This window comes from Poecilia mexicana, unplaced genomic scaffold, assembly GCF_051168715.1.
Source record: "Poecilia mexicana isolate PSO_F unplaced genomic scaffold, ASM5116871v1 scaffold_5, whole genome shotgun sequence".
Taxonomy (NCBI): domain Eukaryota; kingdom Metazoa; phylum Chordata; class Actinopteri; order Cyprinodontiformes; family Poeciliidae; genus Poecilia; species Poecilia mexicana.
Window position 1 is genome coordinate 15965076 of NW_028263374.1, and position 19407 is coordinate 15984482.

At 39.7% G+C, this 19407-nt stretch overlaps 1 protein-coding gene and 1 long non-coding RNA gene across 2 annotated transcripts in view; one reads left to right on the forward strand and one right to left on the reverse strand.

Moving 5' to 3' along the window:
* Window positions 1–209: 209 nt before the first annotated feature.
* On the forward strand, window positions 210–1513 carry LOC148159670 (uncharacterized). Its single transcript, XR_015762852.1, has 2 exons — window positions 210–742; window positions 897–1513. It is a non-coding gene; the product is annotated as an uncharacterized LOC148159670 (long non-coding RNA).
* Window positions 1193–19407, reverse strand: part of cacna2d3 (calcium channel, voltage dependent, alpha2/delta subunit 3) — a 35013-nt gene continuing 16798 nt past the window's right edge. Inside the window, exons 10-38 of the mRNA XM_088005631.1 lie at window positions 19117–19191; window positions 18943–19032; window positions 16244–16357; window positions 15275–15353; window positions 13443–13615; window positions 11741–11812; window positions 11061–11141; window positions 10907–10981; window positions 10029–10112; window positions 9694–9765; window positions 9535–9596; window positions 8703–8770; window positions 8500–8545; window positions 8302–8399; window positions 8144–8237; window positions 7724–7807; window positions 7483–7604; window positions 5624–5695; window positions 5486–5547; window positions 5350–5394; window positions 5205–5267; window positions 3781–3851; window positions 3621–3696; window positions 3365–3405; window positions 3226–3281; window positions 2993–3110; window positions 2778–2890; window positions 2553–2635; window positions 1193–2022 (exon numbers count right to left, since the gene is read on the reverse strand). Coding sequence (XP_087861757.1) covers window positions 1930–2022; window positions 2553–2635; window positions 2778–2890; window positions 2993–3110; window positions 3226–3281; window positions 3365–3405; window positions 3621–3696; window positions 3781–3851; window positions 5205–5267; window positions 5350–5394; window positions 5486–5547; window positions 5624–5695; window positions 7483–7604; window positions 7724–7807; window positions 8144–8237; window positions 8302–8399; window positions 8500–8545; window positions 8703–8770; window positions 9535–9596; window positions 9694–9765; window positions 10029–10112; window positions 10907–10981; window positions 11061–11141; window positions 11741–11812; window positions 13443–13615; window positions 15275–15353; window positions 16244–16357; window positions 18943–19032; window positions 19117–19191 — 2382 coding nt within the window. The 3' untranslated portion in view covers window positions 1193–1929. The remainder of the gene's footprint in view (window positions 2023–2552; window positions 2636–2777; window positions 2891–2992; window positions 3111–3225; window positions 3282–3364; window positions 3406–3620; window positions 3697–3780; window positions 3852–5204; window positions 5268–5349; window positions 5395–5485; window positions 5548–5623; window positions 5696–7482; window positions 7605–7723; window positions 7808–8143; window positions 8238–8301; window positions 8400–8499; window positions 8546–8702; window positions 8771–9534; window positions 9597–9693; window positions 9766–10028; window positions 10113–10906; window positions 10982–11060; window positions 11142–11740; window positions 11813–13442; window positions 13616–15274; window positions 15354–16243; window positions 16358–18942; window positions 19033–19116; window positions 19192–19407) is intronic.

The window sequence follows — 19407 nt, forward strand, 5'->3', positions numbered from 1 at the left end:
GCACCAAGTTCTATGCATTTGCAAAAATCTAAGAACAATTAGATTACAATGTCTTTTTAAAAAAAAAAAAAAAAAAAGCAAGCATTTTATGTCATTGAATCAATCATTTGCAGATAATGGACATGATTACTCATTTACATGTGCAGATAATGAGTAAGTTGTTATATTTGTGTTCTTCTTTCACACTTTCTAGATGAAGAGGACTCAGGAAAACCCAGAGAAGTGGTAAAAATATGTATACTTTTGAGTTTATCCATAAAAAACAAAAACACTTAAGATGATCAGTTTCTCTGATTTTACTTTTTGTAAGCATATGTTTGAGTAAAATGAACGTTGTTTTTCTATTCTATGAACTGCTGACAACATGTCTCTCAAATTCCAAGCAAAAATTTTGTATTTATTTACAGAAAATGAGAAATAGTCAAAATAACAAAAATGATGCAGAGCAGAGCTTAAATAATGCAAAGAAAACAAGTTCATATTCATTTAGAAACAACAATACTGATGTTCAGAAATCAATATTTGGGGGAATAATCATGAGGTTTTCAATGGGGTTCAGTGCAGTGGGCTCTTCATTTTTTCCAGAGCATACAGGCAAAAATTAAAAGACCACCACATTTAATTTGTGTATTTATTTGAACTCTACATCACTTCTTCTCAATCACCCAGAAAAAGTTACCAGTTGGGGATGAAGATGTCTACCAAACAGTGGCCTACATTCTTGTAGCTGACTCTGCTACAGGTGAGCTGCTTATATTTTCTGATAGGAAGTTGGAGTTCCTCTATGAACAATGTATAAGTTGATGTCCTGCTTCTTATATACTTTTTATTTTAAATCTGAGTTTGTAGTTGTTATTGGAGTATTATAAAAATGTTGTTTTGTTGTACTCACACAGGTCCTCCTGCTTTCACACCCCAGCAAATGGCCTTGCTGCAGACTACCATTGTCTTCCAGTCCACAGGTGATCAGCCCAATATCTTTGCAATCGAACGTTGACTCTCCCATGTGATGCTGTTATGTCTTCTGAGACACAACCGTTTGTGTTTCGCCAATACATTTTAAACCAGTTCCCTGTTCAAGACAACCATGTTTGTTTCCCTTTCTCTGTTATGATTTGGCTTGTTTTTGTCTTTTTAACATTTATATGTAAACTTGACACACAAAGGCACAAAGAGGAAGCAGCACAATGCGTAAAGAAGGAAAATATTTCTTTAGGTTTATTAATCTCTTTTCTTAGACACATGGTTAAGATTACATGGACGTTTCAACAAATTATGGCTGAATATATAAATGTAACATTCTTCAACACACGGCATCTTCATCATGCATTTTTAACTTCTCTCACTTTAATTGAAGAGAAACTGGCAGAACCGTTCAAATAACATTTTTATTTACTATCTTTTATAAATGATATTTTTTAACAATAGATATTTTGTTAGAAAAGCAACTAAAATATTCAGGGAAATAAAACAATTGCACATTAAATTATTTTCATTGATTTATAGCCAAAAAGTGTCGTTTCCTTATTCTTTCCATAGCTCACAAAAGTGCATTTTACATTCCTTTATTTTTTCCTCATGACAATGAAACACACATAATATCTTCTTTTGCACAGTGGACTTGTTCAGACTTTGACATTTTCTTCCCTCCCATTAATTCAGCACACATTCAGAGCAAGACAAACTTTCAGTGTAGTGATTTGCAGTGAGCAGAGCAAACTCACCAAGCACACACTCTTATGGTTCACATTATGTTGTGTTTTCTGCAGAAATGGATGTGAGCCTCAGAGCTACTGATAAAGACCTAATAGAGTCTTAGTAGAGTAATGTCTGCTGCAGAGGAGAGCGAAGTCGGTTCTGATCAGTCACGTTCTCTAAGTGTTTCTAAGCGTCTTCTGGTGGATGTGGCTGCAGACGTGCAGCTCATGGTCACCTGCTGACGGTCGCTGCGATCAGAGGCAGCAGATTTACCGCCAGGCAGCCGGAGAGGCGACTGGCTGAGCCGCACTCCATGGCATTTTCCTGCAGAAGACACACACTGCTGTTACACCTCAGTATGTTAACATAATGTTGAACAGTTTGATGTGTTTTATGTAGCTTCAGAGGCTTCAATGATGCAAACAGTCGGAACAACATGAAAACATTTTATTGGATTTATTTGTAATTTTTGAAATGGAAGAAAGAAATCATATGTGGTTGCCTAATTTAAAAAATAAAATAAAATAAAATTGGGAGAATCCCACCCTTATTGCTGCAATTACAGCCGCAGGTCTTTTGGGAGTATTTGTCTTACTTTCTCAAAGCTGAAATCTATCTTTGCTTAAAAGGTAATCCTCAATCAGATTTGATGGAAAAAAATGTGTGAATATATATATATATATATATATATATATATATATATATATATATATATATATATGTATAATTGTTTTTTTGTTTCTTTTTTTCTGAATTTACTATGATGGTAATTTAATGGTAGTTTGCTGATAAATTACTTTGAATAAGAATCAAATAAGCACTTTGCTTTGTGTGAACAGGAACGTTTCTCCTACCTCAGGGTGGAACGGATGACATGACTCTGGTTTTTTCCTGTCCTTCTGCAGCTTTAGTCTGTCACATTTTAGTGACTCGTTGTGTTCAAAGGAGTCAAGGATAGAAATGACTGAACAGTTCATTAAAGCTCACATTTAAAGCTTCAAATTTATTATCCTAACTCTTAAACAAATCCTACAACCAGCATCTAACAATGCTTCAAGCAGCAGATCTATAAAGGATATACTTGATCTCAATGGGGTCCATTGTTACAGGATCAATGTTGCTGCAGTCGCACTTGTTGTCAACTACAACCATGAACAGGTTGCTGCTGGGAATCTGCTGTATGACAAAAGAACTGCATCCAACACACAAACTAGAATTAAAATTGTTACAGTGAAAAGTTGAAATTATTTGACGATTCAGTGACGAGCTTCTTGTTGTGAGCCTCAGTCGGTACCTGACACAACCACCGCAGTCAATGCTGCCTGTCGTCTCCTTAATGGTGCGTTCGGAGACGAAGGCCGGGTATTCTGTGTCGCAGGGCACCATCATGGTTTTACCATGAGGTCTCTGAGCTGTACAGGAAAACACATATTTAGGTCTACCACAAAGTTTGCACAAAAAGAAAGCAGGTTTTTCTTTCTCACGCTGTGGCTCATCTTAACAAACAACGTTAAGACGATTGATCACCTTTGACTGAGAGGTCGACGTTCCACCAGCTGTACAGGTTGAATTCTAGCAGGAAACTAAGAAAACAGCAGAAAATGTAAACATGCATCCTTTGTGACAATTGTAAGAAGTAAAATATTATATATTTAAAAGTTATTACATGACAAGTTCTGTCAGGAGCCACTTAACCATTGAGAAAGGCTGAAAGAAAAGAAAAGGAGGAAGAGAATATTTCATACTTGTCGCAGTTCTCACCTCTAACCACTGCACTGCAACGGTGCACAAACAGTAATAACCACTAACACGCAAACAAGTCTGGTACTTCTGAATATGTTAACCATAGTGAATATTACTGGAACAGTCTGCAGAGTTCTGGTCTTCTTCTATTTACATATTGGTGTTTTTCAAACACTCACATCTGATAAAGTGCGTGCGCTGTCGCTGCTCCCAGCGTACTCTCTGCAAAGGGCCTGGTAATCATACAGGTTGATTCTGCAACACAACAGCACAGGTTGTAATGCGCATAATGAAGCTCTGCAGTGCAAACAGAGACAGAAATCAATTAGTGTGTGAGACCTCTTAAAGGAGCCCATTTGGAGAAGTTTGCTCATGACAGCGCCCTCCACCTCTCCAAAGAAAAGCCCTGTCTGAGAGAGGAGGACGGTTACTTACACTACTGGAAATATTACAGAAATAGCATCAAAAATAATAATATCATGAATAGTTCCTGAGTAATATTTATCTTTCTACTAACTTAGCATGTTCACTAAAATCGTTTGCTGATTCTTCAGCTCAGGCTCAGTTAACTTGGCTGGGAAATGTGAAAGTTGCCATTTTTAAGCCCTTAAATAGATCTGTGATTGAATGTTGGTCCCACTTGGCTTCTGATAACTTTCTTTCAACAATGGCTTTTTACTTGCTACCCTTAGATGAAGTCCAGATTTTTGGACTAAAAGTTTTCAACAAATTCTCCCACCTGAGCTGTGGATCCTTGCAGCTCATCCAGAGTTACTGTAAGCTGCAAAGGTGATTCTTTGATTCATGCTCATTTTTCCTACCTGAAGTTTGGGTGGGAGGTAAGGTTTTAGGTTTGCAGATGTAATATTCTGGTTTAGTTTTTGACAGTTTTCTGAACTCTGGATATTGATATAAAAGATGATCATCTCTGTTATCTCTGCAGCATTCTTTGGTCTTCATGATGTTTGTTCACTAATCCTGTCTAACAAACCTCTGAGGCCTTCACACACCATCTGGGTTTACACTGAGATTAAATGACACACAGCTGGACTCCATCTTCCAATTAGCTGATTTTATTTGGGGACGTCAAATAAAAATGGTGCAAATTCTCAGATTTTTACTTTAAATAAATAATTCCTCTTCTTCAGAGTTGTTTAACACATTGCCTTGTCTTATATTAAATCCCAAAGAAACAGATTGATGCTTAGGGTTGTAATGTGGCAACGTTTGAAAATATTCCAGTGAGAGATTTTTCAAAATGTAAAATTTAACATTTTGTTAAAACTACTTTGTATAACTAATTGAGGATACTGTACTGTTTATAACAGGATAATTTGGAATGCTTTATGATTGAATTGAAATGTTTTTGTAAACTGCCTTGAGATTACATTTGTTGTGAACTGGTGATAATTCAATTGAATTGTTAAATAGATAAAACATTTAATCCCTGAGGAACAGAGTAACCTTGCAGCTAAACATTCAAATTTGGATTTATTTCTCGGGATTTAATTACAGATATATACATATTTTTTAGATCTTGGGACTCATACAGCTGCATGTCTTCTTACTTTTATCTGATCCTATAAAACAGAAATCAGATAGATCTATCAGAAATCTCTTTCTGATAGATAATTTCTGGAGATTTCTGATTATCTGCCAGAAATCTCCAGAAAAGTTCAATGTATCTAGATAAACTCTGGTTAGGATTTTGTCATCTAAATTGTTCAGTAACTTGACTGTTAATGCAGAAATATGGACTCTACCTGAGATTGTTTCTCTGTAACAAGAATGAAGCCATTGTTGTCAATGAGGTAGCAGTTAATGTCCTGCAAGGACAGAAACAAGAAGGTTAAATTAAAAATAAACCCTCAAACAGGAGTAAAACCAGTGATGTGGAAGATTTCTTACCTCACTGTCACAGCTAATGATGCATTTTCCATCCAGAGCTGTGCACTGAGTAAAACACAATCAGAGTTTATTTTTTCATTCATGATTAGAAATGTAATCATTTCTAAAATATTACGTCACAGAGGTTTCAGATTACCTGTCTGCAGGCAGTCCAGAACTTCCTCTGAAAATACTCGAGCTTCATTTGGATCCCCACAGCTGAAAACGGCATCAGATAATAAGCTCTGACTTGATAAACAGAGCTGCAGATAAATGTGATGTGGACGACTATTACCAGCAACAATCGGAGACTTTCTGTCGTCGAGGAGCTGAATTGCTGTGCTGGCCAACACCACACTCTCAGACGCTAGAAAAGAGCAGTGAAATTCATTCATGTTACCTTTTATGCTCACTAGGTGGCGCCCTTTGCCCGGCAGCTGCTGGGTGACGGTGGAGTCCAGTTGGATCTTCCTCGGATCCAACTTTACTGTTCCTGAGTGTCGTGACTGAAGATTTCAGGTTATGCATTCAGCCATTTAAAACAGAATGGAGGATGTAAAAGTTCTGCACAGGAAGTCTGAGTCCTTTGTGTCCCCCGAACCGTGGACGGAACCAGGTCCATTAAAATGACTCACAGCTTATGAGGCAGATAAGATGAGCTGCACGTCTTGCTAGTAAAATTTACAGTCTAAATAAGCATCATCTATTAAAAGACTGATTTAGTTTTTGCATCTCAGTGAGTGAGAACAAAAGTGAAAAGTTGTTTTATTCGGTAATTCAAAGAGTAAAACTGATGCATAATTCAGACCCAGTCTGGGCTCTTTCTGCATGGAGTTGGTGTGTTTTCCACATGCATGTGTGAGTTTCTCTGCTGATTTCTCCTCCTCTCACAGCTCAAAAATAAGACTTTTCTGTTATAGCCTCTCTAAATTAGGGGGTAGTGCTTACACGTCATCAATCTTTGTCCAAAGTGGACTGAACAGTCAACATGTCCAGGGTACACCCTGCTTCTCCCAATGAATGTTGTTGATGAAACCCAGACCACTCACCCTCAGCAACTCTGCATGAATGCACAGGTATCTGGATCAATGGATTCAGATTTATTGCAAACAATCGTGATTGTAGATTGCAGTTGATAAAACACTTAGCTGATAAAAACCAGCCTTTTGTTTTATGCTTTGCTTCATACAGAGAACTGGACACATGGCTGCTGAGAAACAGCTGCTTGCTGGAGGCGTGGACTCTGTTGAGGTTTACCCAATCGCCATCGTTTGGTCGTGACGTTTGTAATGCGCCAGCTGAATTGTGAACAAAGCTCTGCTATGAGAATTACCAGAAATTGTGTTTGCTGTAAACTACAATCCCCCACAGCGAAGAGAGAAGTGACAAACTGAATATCTACCAGCATTAAAATGTCTGAAGCATTCCTCTTGTAACCAACATGGACTGAATGATGATTTCAAAAGCAGCACAGAAAGTCAAAGTTACTGTTCACAACTTCTCCTTCTGTTCACTGACTGGTCAGGATGAAATTAATCTTGAACAATCAAGCTCAATGGGAGAAATCCCAAACAGACCAGTGAAGAGAGACGATAGTCGAGTAAAATTGCAAATGAAGACAATATCCAGGCTGATGAAACACTAAATTTATCAAATGAAGCTATGTTATAATAATAATAATAATAATAATAATAATAATAATAATAATAATAATAATAATAATAATAATAATAATAATAATAATAATAATAAATCAATTTAGCGCAGGACTGAGGAGATCAGCCTGTGGCTCTGCTGAGATTGCTTTAAACCTTGTCGGTGTCACCTGGTGCCAAGTTCTGGTAAAAAATGAAATCGGATTCTCAATAAAGTTTTCCAACAGACACATCTCAGTACTGACTTTGGAGACTTCTCACTGGAAGACAAGCAGCAGATACTGGGGCCTTCATTTTCAAACTGTTTGAAAATTTACGGTCAAATTAAAAAAAATGGTGGCATTCCAATCTGCTTAGCTACACCTGAAAATTCAGCAGCAAAATACAAATAATATAAAAATTAAAGCTCCAAGTAGGTGTAGTTTTCCAGGGGCTCAGAGAGCTGACAGTTGACTTTTCCCACAGTGACTTGTGTAATCACAGCGGCGGTGCAGAGTACCTGTGCTGAAGGGGATGGAGTAGACAAATGTGCCTGGGACCTGCTCCGCCGCTCTCCGGTACCACAGGGGGAAGTGATCAGCATTAAACACACCCTCCTCGTCCTCCGCTGTCAGGAAATTTCTGTGCAGCCACAGAGACACACGGAGAAAGAAGCAGAGGTGAGAAGACGATGATTAGATTCACCACCTCGCTTCATGCTGTAAGTAATGATTAGAGAGACGCTGAGCTGCAGCACTCACTGAACAGTCGGTACAAACAGGTTTGTTCTGGACAGGCCAGTCCGTGTGCCCAGGAATGCGATCTCCACTCCTTTGTCTGGGTTCCTGCAGGAGGGATGCAAAGCAGACGGTAACCAAATAAACGTCTCTTTGTTTCAGCTATGCAACACACAAAGTGGCTTGTAAAAGTTTTTTTTTTCCTCTACCTGCTTTTTATGCCTTAAGAAAATCAAAAACATTTTGGAAAACAATCCTGACATAAAGGATCATAATTCACGCATGAAGGGGATAAAATTAAGACGAACACAAAGAGTCAGAAACAATTTGAAATCTGATCATGATAAATGAGCCGTTAATGAAATGGGAAACACAATAAGAATCAAGACTTGATGCATTCTGACTTGGGGGAGAAGTATAGGAAGTGTTTTCTAATGTTCTTACTCTGATTTGTTGAGAGCCAGACTGTTCCAGTAGCTCTTCAGTGGAGCTGTGACCACAGCGTCGAACAACACCTCCTGTATCAACTCTCTGTCACCTGAACGATGCAGCACAAGTTACCTTACAAACCACAGCAACCAGTTTAGGTGCAACTCTCTTACATTTGAGGTGTGATCTGCGGCCAGTCATGAAGAGCTTTATGGCCTGAATCTGGGTCAGGTGGCGGTGCTCGTGCTTCTCCTCCGTGTTGCAGTAGGTCCTGTGTCCAGCCCAAACAAATCAGAACCCCAGTCCACACAATGCCAAATGATGTAACCTAAATAACGCATGAACGACCACCTTTACAAGCCTTGCCTCACCATTCATCTGCCAGGGCGACATCTGGCTGTTCCAGATCACGGAGCCCTGAAAAACGACAGTCAGTAACGCTCCAGCAGCGCCGCTCCGGCACTGACTGAGTTTACATGAGCAAAAGGTTTTCTGGTGACACAGAAATCTGAGTTCTGCGCCATGTAAGCATATCGCTCGTCTGTCTTTGTTGACGTCATATTGATTAAAGTACCTGCATCCATCGATACATTTCCTCTGAAGAAATACTTTCCGTGACCTCTTGAAAGAACAACGCCGACACTGGAATCACAAACGCAAAGGAGTGTAAAAAGTGAAGTTATTCCTTTAATGGACTGCAGGCTTTACTTGAAAGTAGTCAGAGTGTATAAAGGTACAGAAATATTTTTTTCCTCAGCTTCTGGAATTAAATCAAAGTAACTTTTCCTGTTGTAGGTCATTTGGGATTCCCGTAATTATCACAATTTACAAGGATGTGGAAGGCCTCCCAAAATATTGGAGCCACTTCATGCATTTTACAAAAGACAGTCGTCTAAAATAACAAATTTCTCCATTTTTTCTGACATTTAGCTAATACAAATAATTTTTTAATCCCAATGGACCTAAAACAGAAAATGTTTAATCAGAGTTTTTGTCAGAAAGGTGAGAAAAAATGACTTGTGTCTTTCTATGCAACAAAAGTCAATTCATTTCTGAATATACCTAACAAGATGTAACATCAATTGGTCAAAGATCCTAATCTAGAAGCTAAAAGCTTTTATTTCTAATTTATTAAATTAATCAAAAGAACGAATTCCTATAAACTATTATTTATAAATGCATCATCCAAAGGCATGTAAATGGTTAGTTATTAACGCAAAGATGCTTCAATGAGAAAACAGACATTTTAATCATACAGCACTTCTTTTCCTCTCCTACATTATGTGTTATGTTCCTAAATTTAAATGGGTTAGTTAGGTCCGAGCTGAAATAAAAGCTGTGAATCAGTATTGACCAGTTAAACCCTGATGTTTGATCTTTAAAGTGATTTGAAGGTTTTAAATCACCTGAACGGAGTTCCTTTGATGTCGGTGTAGTAATAGTCGTTGTGCATCTTGAGAACACGCCTCTGAAAATAAAAGACAAACTTGTTTGTTTATTCCTACGAGATTAAAGATGACGACCGTCTTCTGATTTACGCCGAACAGTCGTATCTGCAGCCTCACCCCTCGGTCCACGGTCCTCTTCACCTCCATGGAGAAAGTCCCCGTCCTCCTGTTTACCATGGCGTTTCGCAGCTGAGCGATAACACAGGGTGAAGCTCGGTCAGTGATCTCGCATTTTGCCTGCTCAAGATTTCTGTGTAAATTTGCTGCGAAAACTGTGCTTGGAAGTAACCAGACTGCTCTCAGGATCATTTAGTCTGGCGGAAGCTCTCGATAAGATTGGGAGAAAAAATATTAAAAAGTAATGTTGCACATCCGAACAGATTTAGCCTGGATTGCATTTGGTTAGGAGAAAGTCAACTTTGCTCGTGTTGTAATGAAAGTTTTGCACGTACGATGTCGTCCTTGTCTTCCCACTCCACCTCAGAGAGATCCACGCTGCTGTAATAAGGCTTCCTCCTCCTCTGCCCCTCCTGATACTGCACAAAGTAAAACAACAAGCACAGATTAACAATCTCATCTCTACAATCCTGCTTCACTTTACCGACAAAGCTCACACACAGAAGCTAATCTAATCTGAAATAATCTCCTCCATGTTTTCATAACACACATCACGGACGTGGAAAACATCAATTCGAAGCGTTTCCGCTTGAGCCTGTCTTTTTGTCATGTAATGAATCCTCATCCTCATCCTTATTTATCAAGCACTGTTAAGGTGCTTTTGCAGAGTAATTATTTAACAAATCATCTGTGAAATTAACACTGTCAGGTGAATTAAATTAATTAATATGATTGATAGAAACTCCACGCTCAGACAAGAACACGTCAAGCTCTGCCACTGCCCCGACTCACATGAAACGTCAACGACTACGACGACAGCCACAAAGAGACACAAAGACCCAGCACAGACTGACACACACAGTGGCACAGAGAGCTGTAGCACTAACACTGGCGTACACAGATCCACCAGCACAGCCAAAGCTCCTTGAGGAACCAGAGGTCCCAGAGCGAGGGGCCGTGGTTTCTGCCAGCAAGTGTTAAGTTACCTCTGGGAAATCTCAGGCCAGCCAGCCTTATGAGTGGCCTTTATCCCTGCATGCATACATCAAAGGAAAAGGTGGGATTACAGACTATACGAGCTCATGTAGCCTCTCAGCCAGATATCACATTAGACTCTGTGTGCCCGTAAGGACATTTTTGATGATGTGCACACAACCAAAGGAAAAGAGAGGATAGAATAAAGGAATGCTGCAACGCAGAGAAGCTCAGTTACCAAAGGCCTGAGGTCCGGGTGCGTCAGGATGTAGCCATTATTTGTGATTGCGAAAGCATATCCGTGGATCCCTAACTGCAAGGAGAAGAGGAGAGTCAGGCAGGGTTGAAGAAGACATAAAAACAGTGATCTAGCAGAGGAAAGCTGATTGTACCATATGTTTTGGGATGAGCTTCATCAGCTCCTGCAGAGGGATGTCTGTGCCAGCGACTCCCAGCAGAATACCCTGGTTCTTCTGCATGACAAGTTGCAACACACCATTAAGGAGCCGTCGCACAACAAAAACTGGGGAAGATGCACTGCCAGAGCAAAATGAAGGCAGAACTTCTACTGCTTTCTCCGACGTGTCAGTGATTATGTTTTTATGAGGTTCTAAGGTTATTTTTTTTAGTAGTAGTCGGATGGGGACCAATTATTAGTGGCTCAGAAAAACCAAAAGCTTCAACATAATTTGATTTTGTTCTGTCAATAAAAATGGGCACTAAAAGGATAAATAAATAAATAAAAAGTGTAAAAAAAAAATCCACCAATGTTATTGTTTATTAAGTAGGTAGAGTAAAATTATCCTACACAGGCATGGGTCAGTTTAAACTTTTCTTCGTCCTGCGTCATTTGTGAGAGGTTCTGCTGGAGCCTCACATTTAAGCAAAGAACAACAGAAAAAAATACTTTCTTGACACAATGATAACCGTCCCAATGTTCCTCGTCTTTACGAGTAATCGTCTGAATAAAACCTTTTTAAGTAGAGAAATGCTGCGCTTTGAGAACATCCCCTGTTGTTAAGTCAGTTTATCCGACCTCTGGTTTGAACCTCTGTGAGAAATATTTACTCACCGTTTCATTCTTTGTGCTGAACACTGGCATTGCTACTGTCGTCGTCAGAGCTGGACCTGATTTACCGCGAAGCTGAAACAAACAACAAGCAAAAGCTAATTAGCTAGTCATTTTAAACTCTAATAGGAAGGTTAGAAATTAAATCAAATTATGTCATGTTTTTAAATGTGCCTGTTCATGCAAGGGTAATTATTTATTCGGTCATTTAACAATGGAAAGCTGGTTTAACTGTGTTGCCTGACCTGTTAATCTTAAGCACGCTTATAATACATTTACAATGAGCACAATCAGTTCAAATAAATTAATGAATAAATAAATATAAACACAAAGAATGTTAGAGCAACATATTTTAATACAAAGGTGTTAAAATTCAGAGAATGTCATTCACTGCAATATTGTAAACTCAAATTTGAAAAAACAAACACTGGCTTTAAAACTAGACTTTATTTGAGAGCAAAACCAGCAATAAAAAAAAAAAAATGTTAAATTATTTCTAGCATCAAATCATTATACCTTCAAATTGTCAACCTTGATGAAGATTAAAATAATTAAGCAAATGTTTGCAGTTGGAGGAGGTCTGTTGTGTGTCAAGACAAGCAGCTTCATGTTTGTGTGTGTGTGCGTGTGTGGGGGTGTGTGTGTGGTGTGTGTGTGTGTGTGTGTGTGTGTGTGTGTGTGTGTGTGTGTGCTGCAGATTGTATGTGCATAAACATGAAGCAAAACCTCTGCAAGCTGCTACAAGTTGACAAAATGAAGAATGGAGGGTCCTTAAACTCATCACTGCAGACAATGGTGGACAAATCCCAGCTGCTTAGTCTTCCTAAACTGTGTCCACACAAACATGCACACGGGTAAACCAATGGATGCCAAACAATCTGCACACCAACCCTCTCTTCCTCCCCTCCTCTTCCTCCTCTCGGTCTCTCCTCCAATGTCAGTTTTATTATGGGCTTTAGGAGATAAAGTGCAATGATCCACAGAATGATGAATGGTGTGTCTGAGGTTGAGATACAGGAGCACACACTCCAGAGGACAATCTCCCAACCATGTGTGTGTGTGTGTGTGTGTGTGCGTGTGTGCGTGTGTGTGCATGTGTGTTTTACTGGGAACATTGTCTCCTAACTGGAAGTAAGAACAATAAATGCCTCTGTGCTGGAAGCGTATCTCCACACTTTAAATTTTGTGGGAAATATTGAAGCAAGAAGAATATATTTAACCTCTAAAGTCATATTTGCTGAATCTGAGAGGAAAACATTGGTCTCCTCCATGTATCCATTTGTCAGTTTATTTATTTTTTTAACAGAAATTTAAAATTGCCTTTAAGATATTTTCCTCTATAGCATGAGAAAGCTGACGGAGGAGAAAAGACACAAAGATTGAATTGTTAGTGAGTTAAAGTAAAGTACAAATGTCTGTGCATTGAATGTGTGGATGCAGACGTAAAGGGAAGGGGGAATCCATGCAGATTAATGGAGCTCATAATTAGGAATCATTATAGAAGCATAATGAATAATGATGAGAGAACAGACCCACACATGGGCTCTCCTCACTGTACACCGCCTCAGAGTAGCATCTAGCCCAAGATAACATCACTACAAAAGATGATCTAAAGCTTATCGGGAAAAATGTAAATCCCTGGATGTTTTTCATGCCTGCAGTGACACTAGATTACCAACGTAAATAGAGGATGTATCCTGACGACGCAGATGGGACTGCAGTTAATGCGGTGTGACATACTTACAGCACTGTCCGCGTACGCTTCAGTCCACACCGTGTCGTGTTCGTGATCGATGACCTTTGGACGGCTCATGACGTGAAGATACCTCATCACGTTCTCCTGGACATCGGCCAACGTGGAGATCTGACTGAAATACCCTGGAATAAAACGGAAACTAAAGTAAAAAAAAAATAAAGATTCATTTTGACGAGAGCAACTCCTCCTCTGATGCAGCTGTACAAAATGTACTTAGACTGTCCAGGCTAAAATAAAAATATATAATTATGAGATCAACAGACGTTGGTTCCAGAGAGAAGTTGTCTTATGATCAGTGGATTCGGCCTTTTCTTGAGTCAAAGAGTTAAAGAGCAAAGCTTGAAATGCATAGCAATCATTGGGAATTAGGTGCGTATCATAGCATTAGTTCAAAGATTATGTAAGACAACCCTAATATCTAGTGTATGTGAATCATTGCATATGGATAGAAACATACCAATATACCAGAAAACAAAGAGGAACTGCTCAACATCAACATGGTTTTTAACTCATCAGCCATAAGAGGAATGGCAGCCAAGCTTTACTGCATGAAACTGGATCCAAGATGCAAATGTTCCCCTAAAACAGGAAACATCAGGAGAGGCTGAGAATGACGGAGCTAACAGGACTTCCTGATCCACACTGACAAACAGGCGATGGTTATAATAAGCTAGAGATGGACCAAGCCAAATAAAAAAACAAAACAAAGAACCCTCAGAGTCTGAAGTTGAAAACTGAGTGTAGAGTTTTTACATGCAGCCAATTTTGAGATCACAAGAAACAGATGAAACAAAATTCTACCTTAATCAATCTAAGAATGACATTTTTTTAATTTGACAAATCTTAAACTGTGTTTTATGTTATTTTAATCATTGTGGAATAATTCAGTTCAGGGTTGATAAGTCTGTATTTTGCCATTTTCACATGAAATGTATGAATAAGTATTTTTATGCATATGCAGATAGAAGAAATGCTTCATTAATCTCAAATGGTGTTGTGTGTGTAGAACAATGCAGCTAATCGGTTTCAGATTTTGAACCAAAGATGCTCAAATGGTTCAAGATTCCTGGAAATAATGCAGAAAAAGTCCAAATCAAAACTTCATAGTCATTAACCAGCTGCTGTTTTCTCAAATTTTCTTTTTTTTTAGCAGGAATCCCTTGCCCACTGACTGGATGGCGCCCTGGGTAGAGAGCCATAATGGCTTCACCATAAACTGCCACTGAATGGAAATGCAGTTTCTCTCAGATCTGTGGGGTCATTTTGCTCGTTGTTGCTGTCCAGACCCCCATCACTGCAGCTGTTGCAGGTTCCCAGCGTTTCAGATCAGAGCAGCAGCTCCTGACAGTGTTTCACATCGGACATGTGAGGTTATTTCACAGAGGGGGGTCCGTCAGAGGAGACGGGGGTTTGATGCTCGTCATTCTACAATTCCTCAGTGATCCGTTTTCCTGGCTGCGACTCCCCCATTCAGGGAGCACTCATCCGGAGCGCTGACACGTGGCAGCCATCAGCGGAGAGCAGCCGAGAGGTAGACAGTGACAGGAAGAGGGATTAGAGCAGGTTGAACTCTGACCCCGCCCCCCACGTCAAGTGACACTTCATTGCCTCTTGGCAGACGGTATCTGAGCCAGACCACGCAGACACACACACACACACACACACACACACGACAGATACGAAACGCCGAAGCGCTCGGCTTTCCACGTATCTTCAGGCTATCATATTCATGCAGACGAAGCAAACAGCACTTTGAAAGTGTTAATCAAAAAGTCTCCAACCTTTGTTGGCACAAGCCATCCATTTCAGGTTATCTGCAAACGCAGACTCTCGCCCAATCAGGTAGGGGAATATGCGCACCTGTGCAAAGAACGCAGACATGATAACACATCAGAGATTACAAGATAGAAAATATACGGTCTTATTTCGCGATTGAGCTGCTTTTAAAAGTTTCTTTTTCTTTCCCCCCCAAGTCACTTTGTGTTTCTTGTCCTTTTGTTTTCAATCTCTGCTGCAGTCAAATCAATTAAGTTTCCTTTTCGCCGGGGTCTTTGGGGTGAGGGCAGGAGCGACTGTCCCTTTGGAGAACGCTGTGCGACTCGCTGCCAGGCCTGCACAGCTCATCGGCTCCAGATGCTTTGCTAAGCATAAAGCATAGAAAACACTGAATCGCTGCCATGCAGGAGCCCTGAGGGCGCGTGGACCCAGTGGGGGATGCGGTGCCAAACCCTGCCAACACACATACGCTTGAAAGGCCTGAACAAAGGCCCCCGAGCTGTTGCTATTGTTGTTCTGTGATTTAATTTCAATTGCCTCTAGATTATACAAACATAACCAGACAAAGAACTTCAAAACCAGCGCCGAGTCCAGGAAGCAGCAGCAGCTCTGCGGTGGAGCACAGAGCTCCTGATCCAGCACTTAATGCACACACTGCCCTTGAAAGTTGTTAATTTGCCGTGTTTTATTCCTCGTGAGGGGAAAATGAGTTGTAATGCATCAACACATTGGAAAGAAGAAGAAGAAAAAAAATCACACTGACATGGATTTTACATTACTGAGTTGTAATGAAGTAAGAAACCAATTCCTCACTACATCAGACAGGAGCTGGGGCTGGCGTAAAGCATTAAAATGTACATTTATTAGTGATGCAAGAAAACCACAGAACAAGCAGAAAGGTCAGAAAAAAAACAACGTGAGGAGAGGAGAGTTTCAAACGGAAAGAAAAAAAAAACAACGAGGTCAGGACTTACTTTTCTGTCCGGCCAGTTGTACTTCTCAAAAACGTCGTCGTACATTTCCGTAGCTCCGTCCGTCACAAGCATGATGGCCTGGCTGCACACGCTGCCACGTCCAGTCTGATTAAACTACAGACGCAGGAAAAGACAAACAGAAAACAGACATATCACATGTTTATTTCTGTTTACGGACAAACATGTCTGTGCCGTCAGCAGATGTCGGTCAGTAGGGGAGACTTTGTGTTTAAGTAATCCTGAGTAATGCGGAGTGTTTCATTCTGATGCCAGAAGATGTAGTGCAGTAATTAACTGGTTTATTGACCTGCAGTGACGCGAATATGGAGACAAAGGGATCCGCAGTGACACAATCACAGGACAAATCCCGCTGAGCTCATCTGCTCCTAAATCAGGTTTGACATCAGATTCAAATCCTTCATGCAGATAAGCAAAAAGTAAACAAACAATACAAGATCTGCACATTTACAGCTTAAATTAGCTGGTTATTTTCATGACAGTCATCCATTACCTACTTATCCTGGACAGACAAGCATCACAGTTTCACATTGCAAAATTTCCTGATTGTGCAGCTCCTTTAATAGAAAAGTGTTTGCACTTGTTTTTTTGATCTGTTTGTCACATTGAAATGCTTCATTTCATCAGACAGATTTTGCTGTCAGACAAAGTAAATCACGAATAAACTGTAATCAACATTTCTTTGGTTCAGATTCACTGAATACTTCCTGATCTGTAGCATTAGGAACTCATTTAAACAGAACTTGTCTGACAACATGAAGCATTCGTTTGCAGGTCTAGAGAAATTTAAGGACATAAGGAGAAATAATAGTTTTTCGCATTTTTACGACTGAAAAGGCCATGCAGTGTCTGATGCACACAACTTATTGTTGTTTTTTCTTGTAAACCGAGTATCTTGATATCTGTTATAGTTCTGTGTATCTGGCAAATCTAATATAAAGTAAATACTTTGATTTCTGACTTTTTGTTGTGAATTCCCTGCAAACATCTCAACAACAAAAGCTGAAAGTTGAAACTTCAGACAAACCAGAAAAGCAACAGCCAGAAAACACACGACAAGCTGAGCAGACTGTACCTCTGCAACAGTAAGTAAAGCTTTCATGTTAAACATTTTAACGGCAGAAAGCATCAATTTCCCTCTGCAGAGAAATTAACCCATTAAAAGTGAAATCTACAATTTATAGAAACATCAAGTCCAGTTAAGAATAACTAAAGTAAACTCACATTTGGCTCATATTGTGCTTTTTAATGCTCTGGATGTGTCACAAATGAAGCCTAGCGGTGTGACAGTGGATCATATTAAACATCTGAAGGACCTGAAGCAGCTCAGTAATTTGATTTACTCTGAGATTTGACATGATTAGATGTCTGAGATAAAGACGGATGAAAATGTAGGACCACTGACTGAATGACTCTCGTGCTGCTGAGGAGATAATTGGCCGACAACGAAGTGACAACAGCTGCTCAAATGAAGACGCTCCATGGTCTTTTGTCTGAGTATTTAGTTTGTAGTTCATTTGCCAACTCTAGATTAACAAGAATACACATGTAACTCTTTAAAATCAACTTTCAACAAATTAAATTCTGAAAAGTGTGGCGGGCCTAAGTAAAATCAAGCTCAAACAGCTGGATTGAAGAACAATATCTATATATAAATATCTGCTAATGATGGGTAATTTCCGTTGATACGCGGTGTGACATTTCACATTTATGCACTAATTTAAGGGATATGAATCCTGTCGCAGGCCATCAATTTTCCTGGTATTGATCAGATAATATTATTAAAATCTGATCATCCCAAAACAAGGCTTCCATTTTTGATTTGTTATCAAAAAATCACAACAACCAAATGTGGTGGCAAAAGGGTTTTATCATGAACGGGAGACTTTTTGTTGATATCAGTTTGTAAAGAAAGTTTGTGTTGCTGTGATATTCTCAACAAACTATGTAAATCCTGCTTCATTCAACACATTTTTGTTCGATCTAGTCTGCGATAAGCTCTTCAGAGTTGATGCAACGGGTATCAGTGCAGCTGTGAGTTTTAGCAGCACGCCACAGAGCAGCTGATTACCATATTCACTGCAGAGCTTTAATTAATCTGACAAACGCAGAGGTAAAAGCTGCGCTCCCTCAGCTCCGGCGGCCCCGGCCACAGCTCGTCTGAAAACAGGGAGATAAACGAAATGCAGTCTGGCTCCTGGCTTTATCTCCTCCGTGTTCTAATCAGCTGCAATATTAATCATTGACATTAATTAGAGCCATTAATCACTCTTCAGAATAGATGTGTCCGTGTTTGCAGGCTGGAACGGGGGATTGAAACGGAGCGTTTCAACGGGAGACGCAACCTCCCAAATGCTTGAATATATTTCACCGGAATGTTTTGCTATTTATAATTCAGAAGTTGAATGCTTCCTGTCACTGGAAACAAATGCAAATGTCAAAGTTTTACCGCCGTTTTAGCCATGCGAGTCCTTTAATCAGAGAAGAAACTGAATCCATTTGTTGTAGTCACTCAGTCCTTTGTTTTTATGTCAAATTAGTGTGAATAATAATCCCACAAAATCAGTCAACAAAAAACAAATGCATCTGTTTGTCATGCACTGGGTTTAAACAGGCTGGATAAATGTTTGAACAGCATCTGCATTAAACTGAAGGTCAGAGGTTAACGCAGCGAAACTCACGTCATTCAGGATTGTGAAGGCCTCGGTCAGCGCTTCGCCCAGCAGCCCAATCCCTTTGGCAAACAGCTTATCCAGATGTTCACGGAAATGCTGACAGATAAAATCAATCATTTTAAACATTATAATCCCATCAAACTTTCCCAACGGCAGGAGTTTGATCGTTTAGGAACTCACGTCTTTATTGGTTGTGTCAGCTCGGACCAACGTACCATTCAGACAAGGCTCCACGTAGTGGATCTCCTGATTATACTGTGGATGAAGAAGAGCAAACGACCGCATACAGTCATACTCTGTCTTGCAAAAGCATCTGTTGCCAATTTTCTCCCATTAAATCCTCACACTATAAACTACTTCACTTAGTTTTGATGGGATAGTAATTTGACAGAGTGTAAAAAACGTTCAGTGTGAGAATATCTTTGCAAAAACCTTTTTTTTTTTACCCCCCCATCACAAACAAGTAGAGAA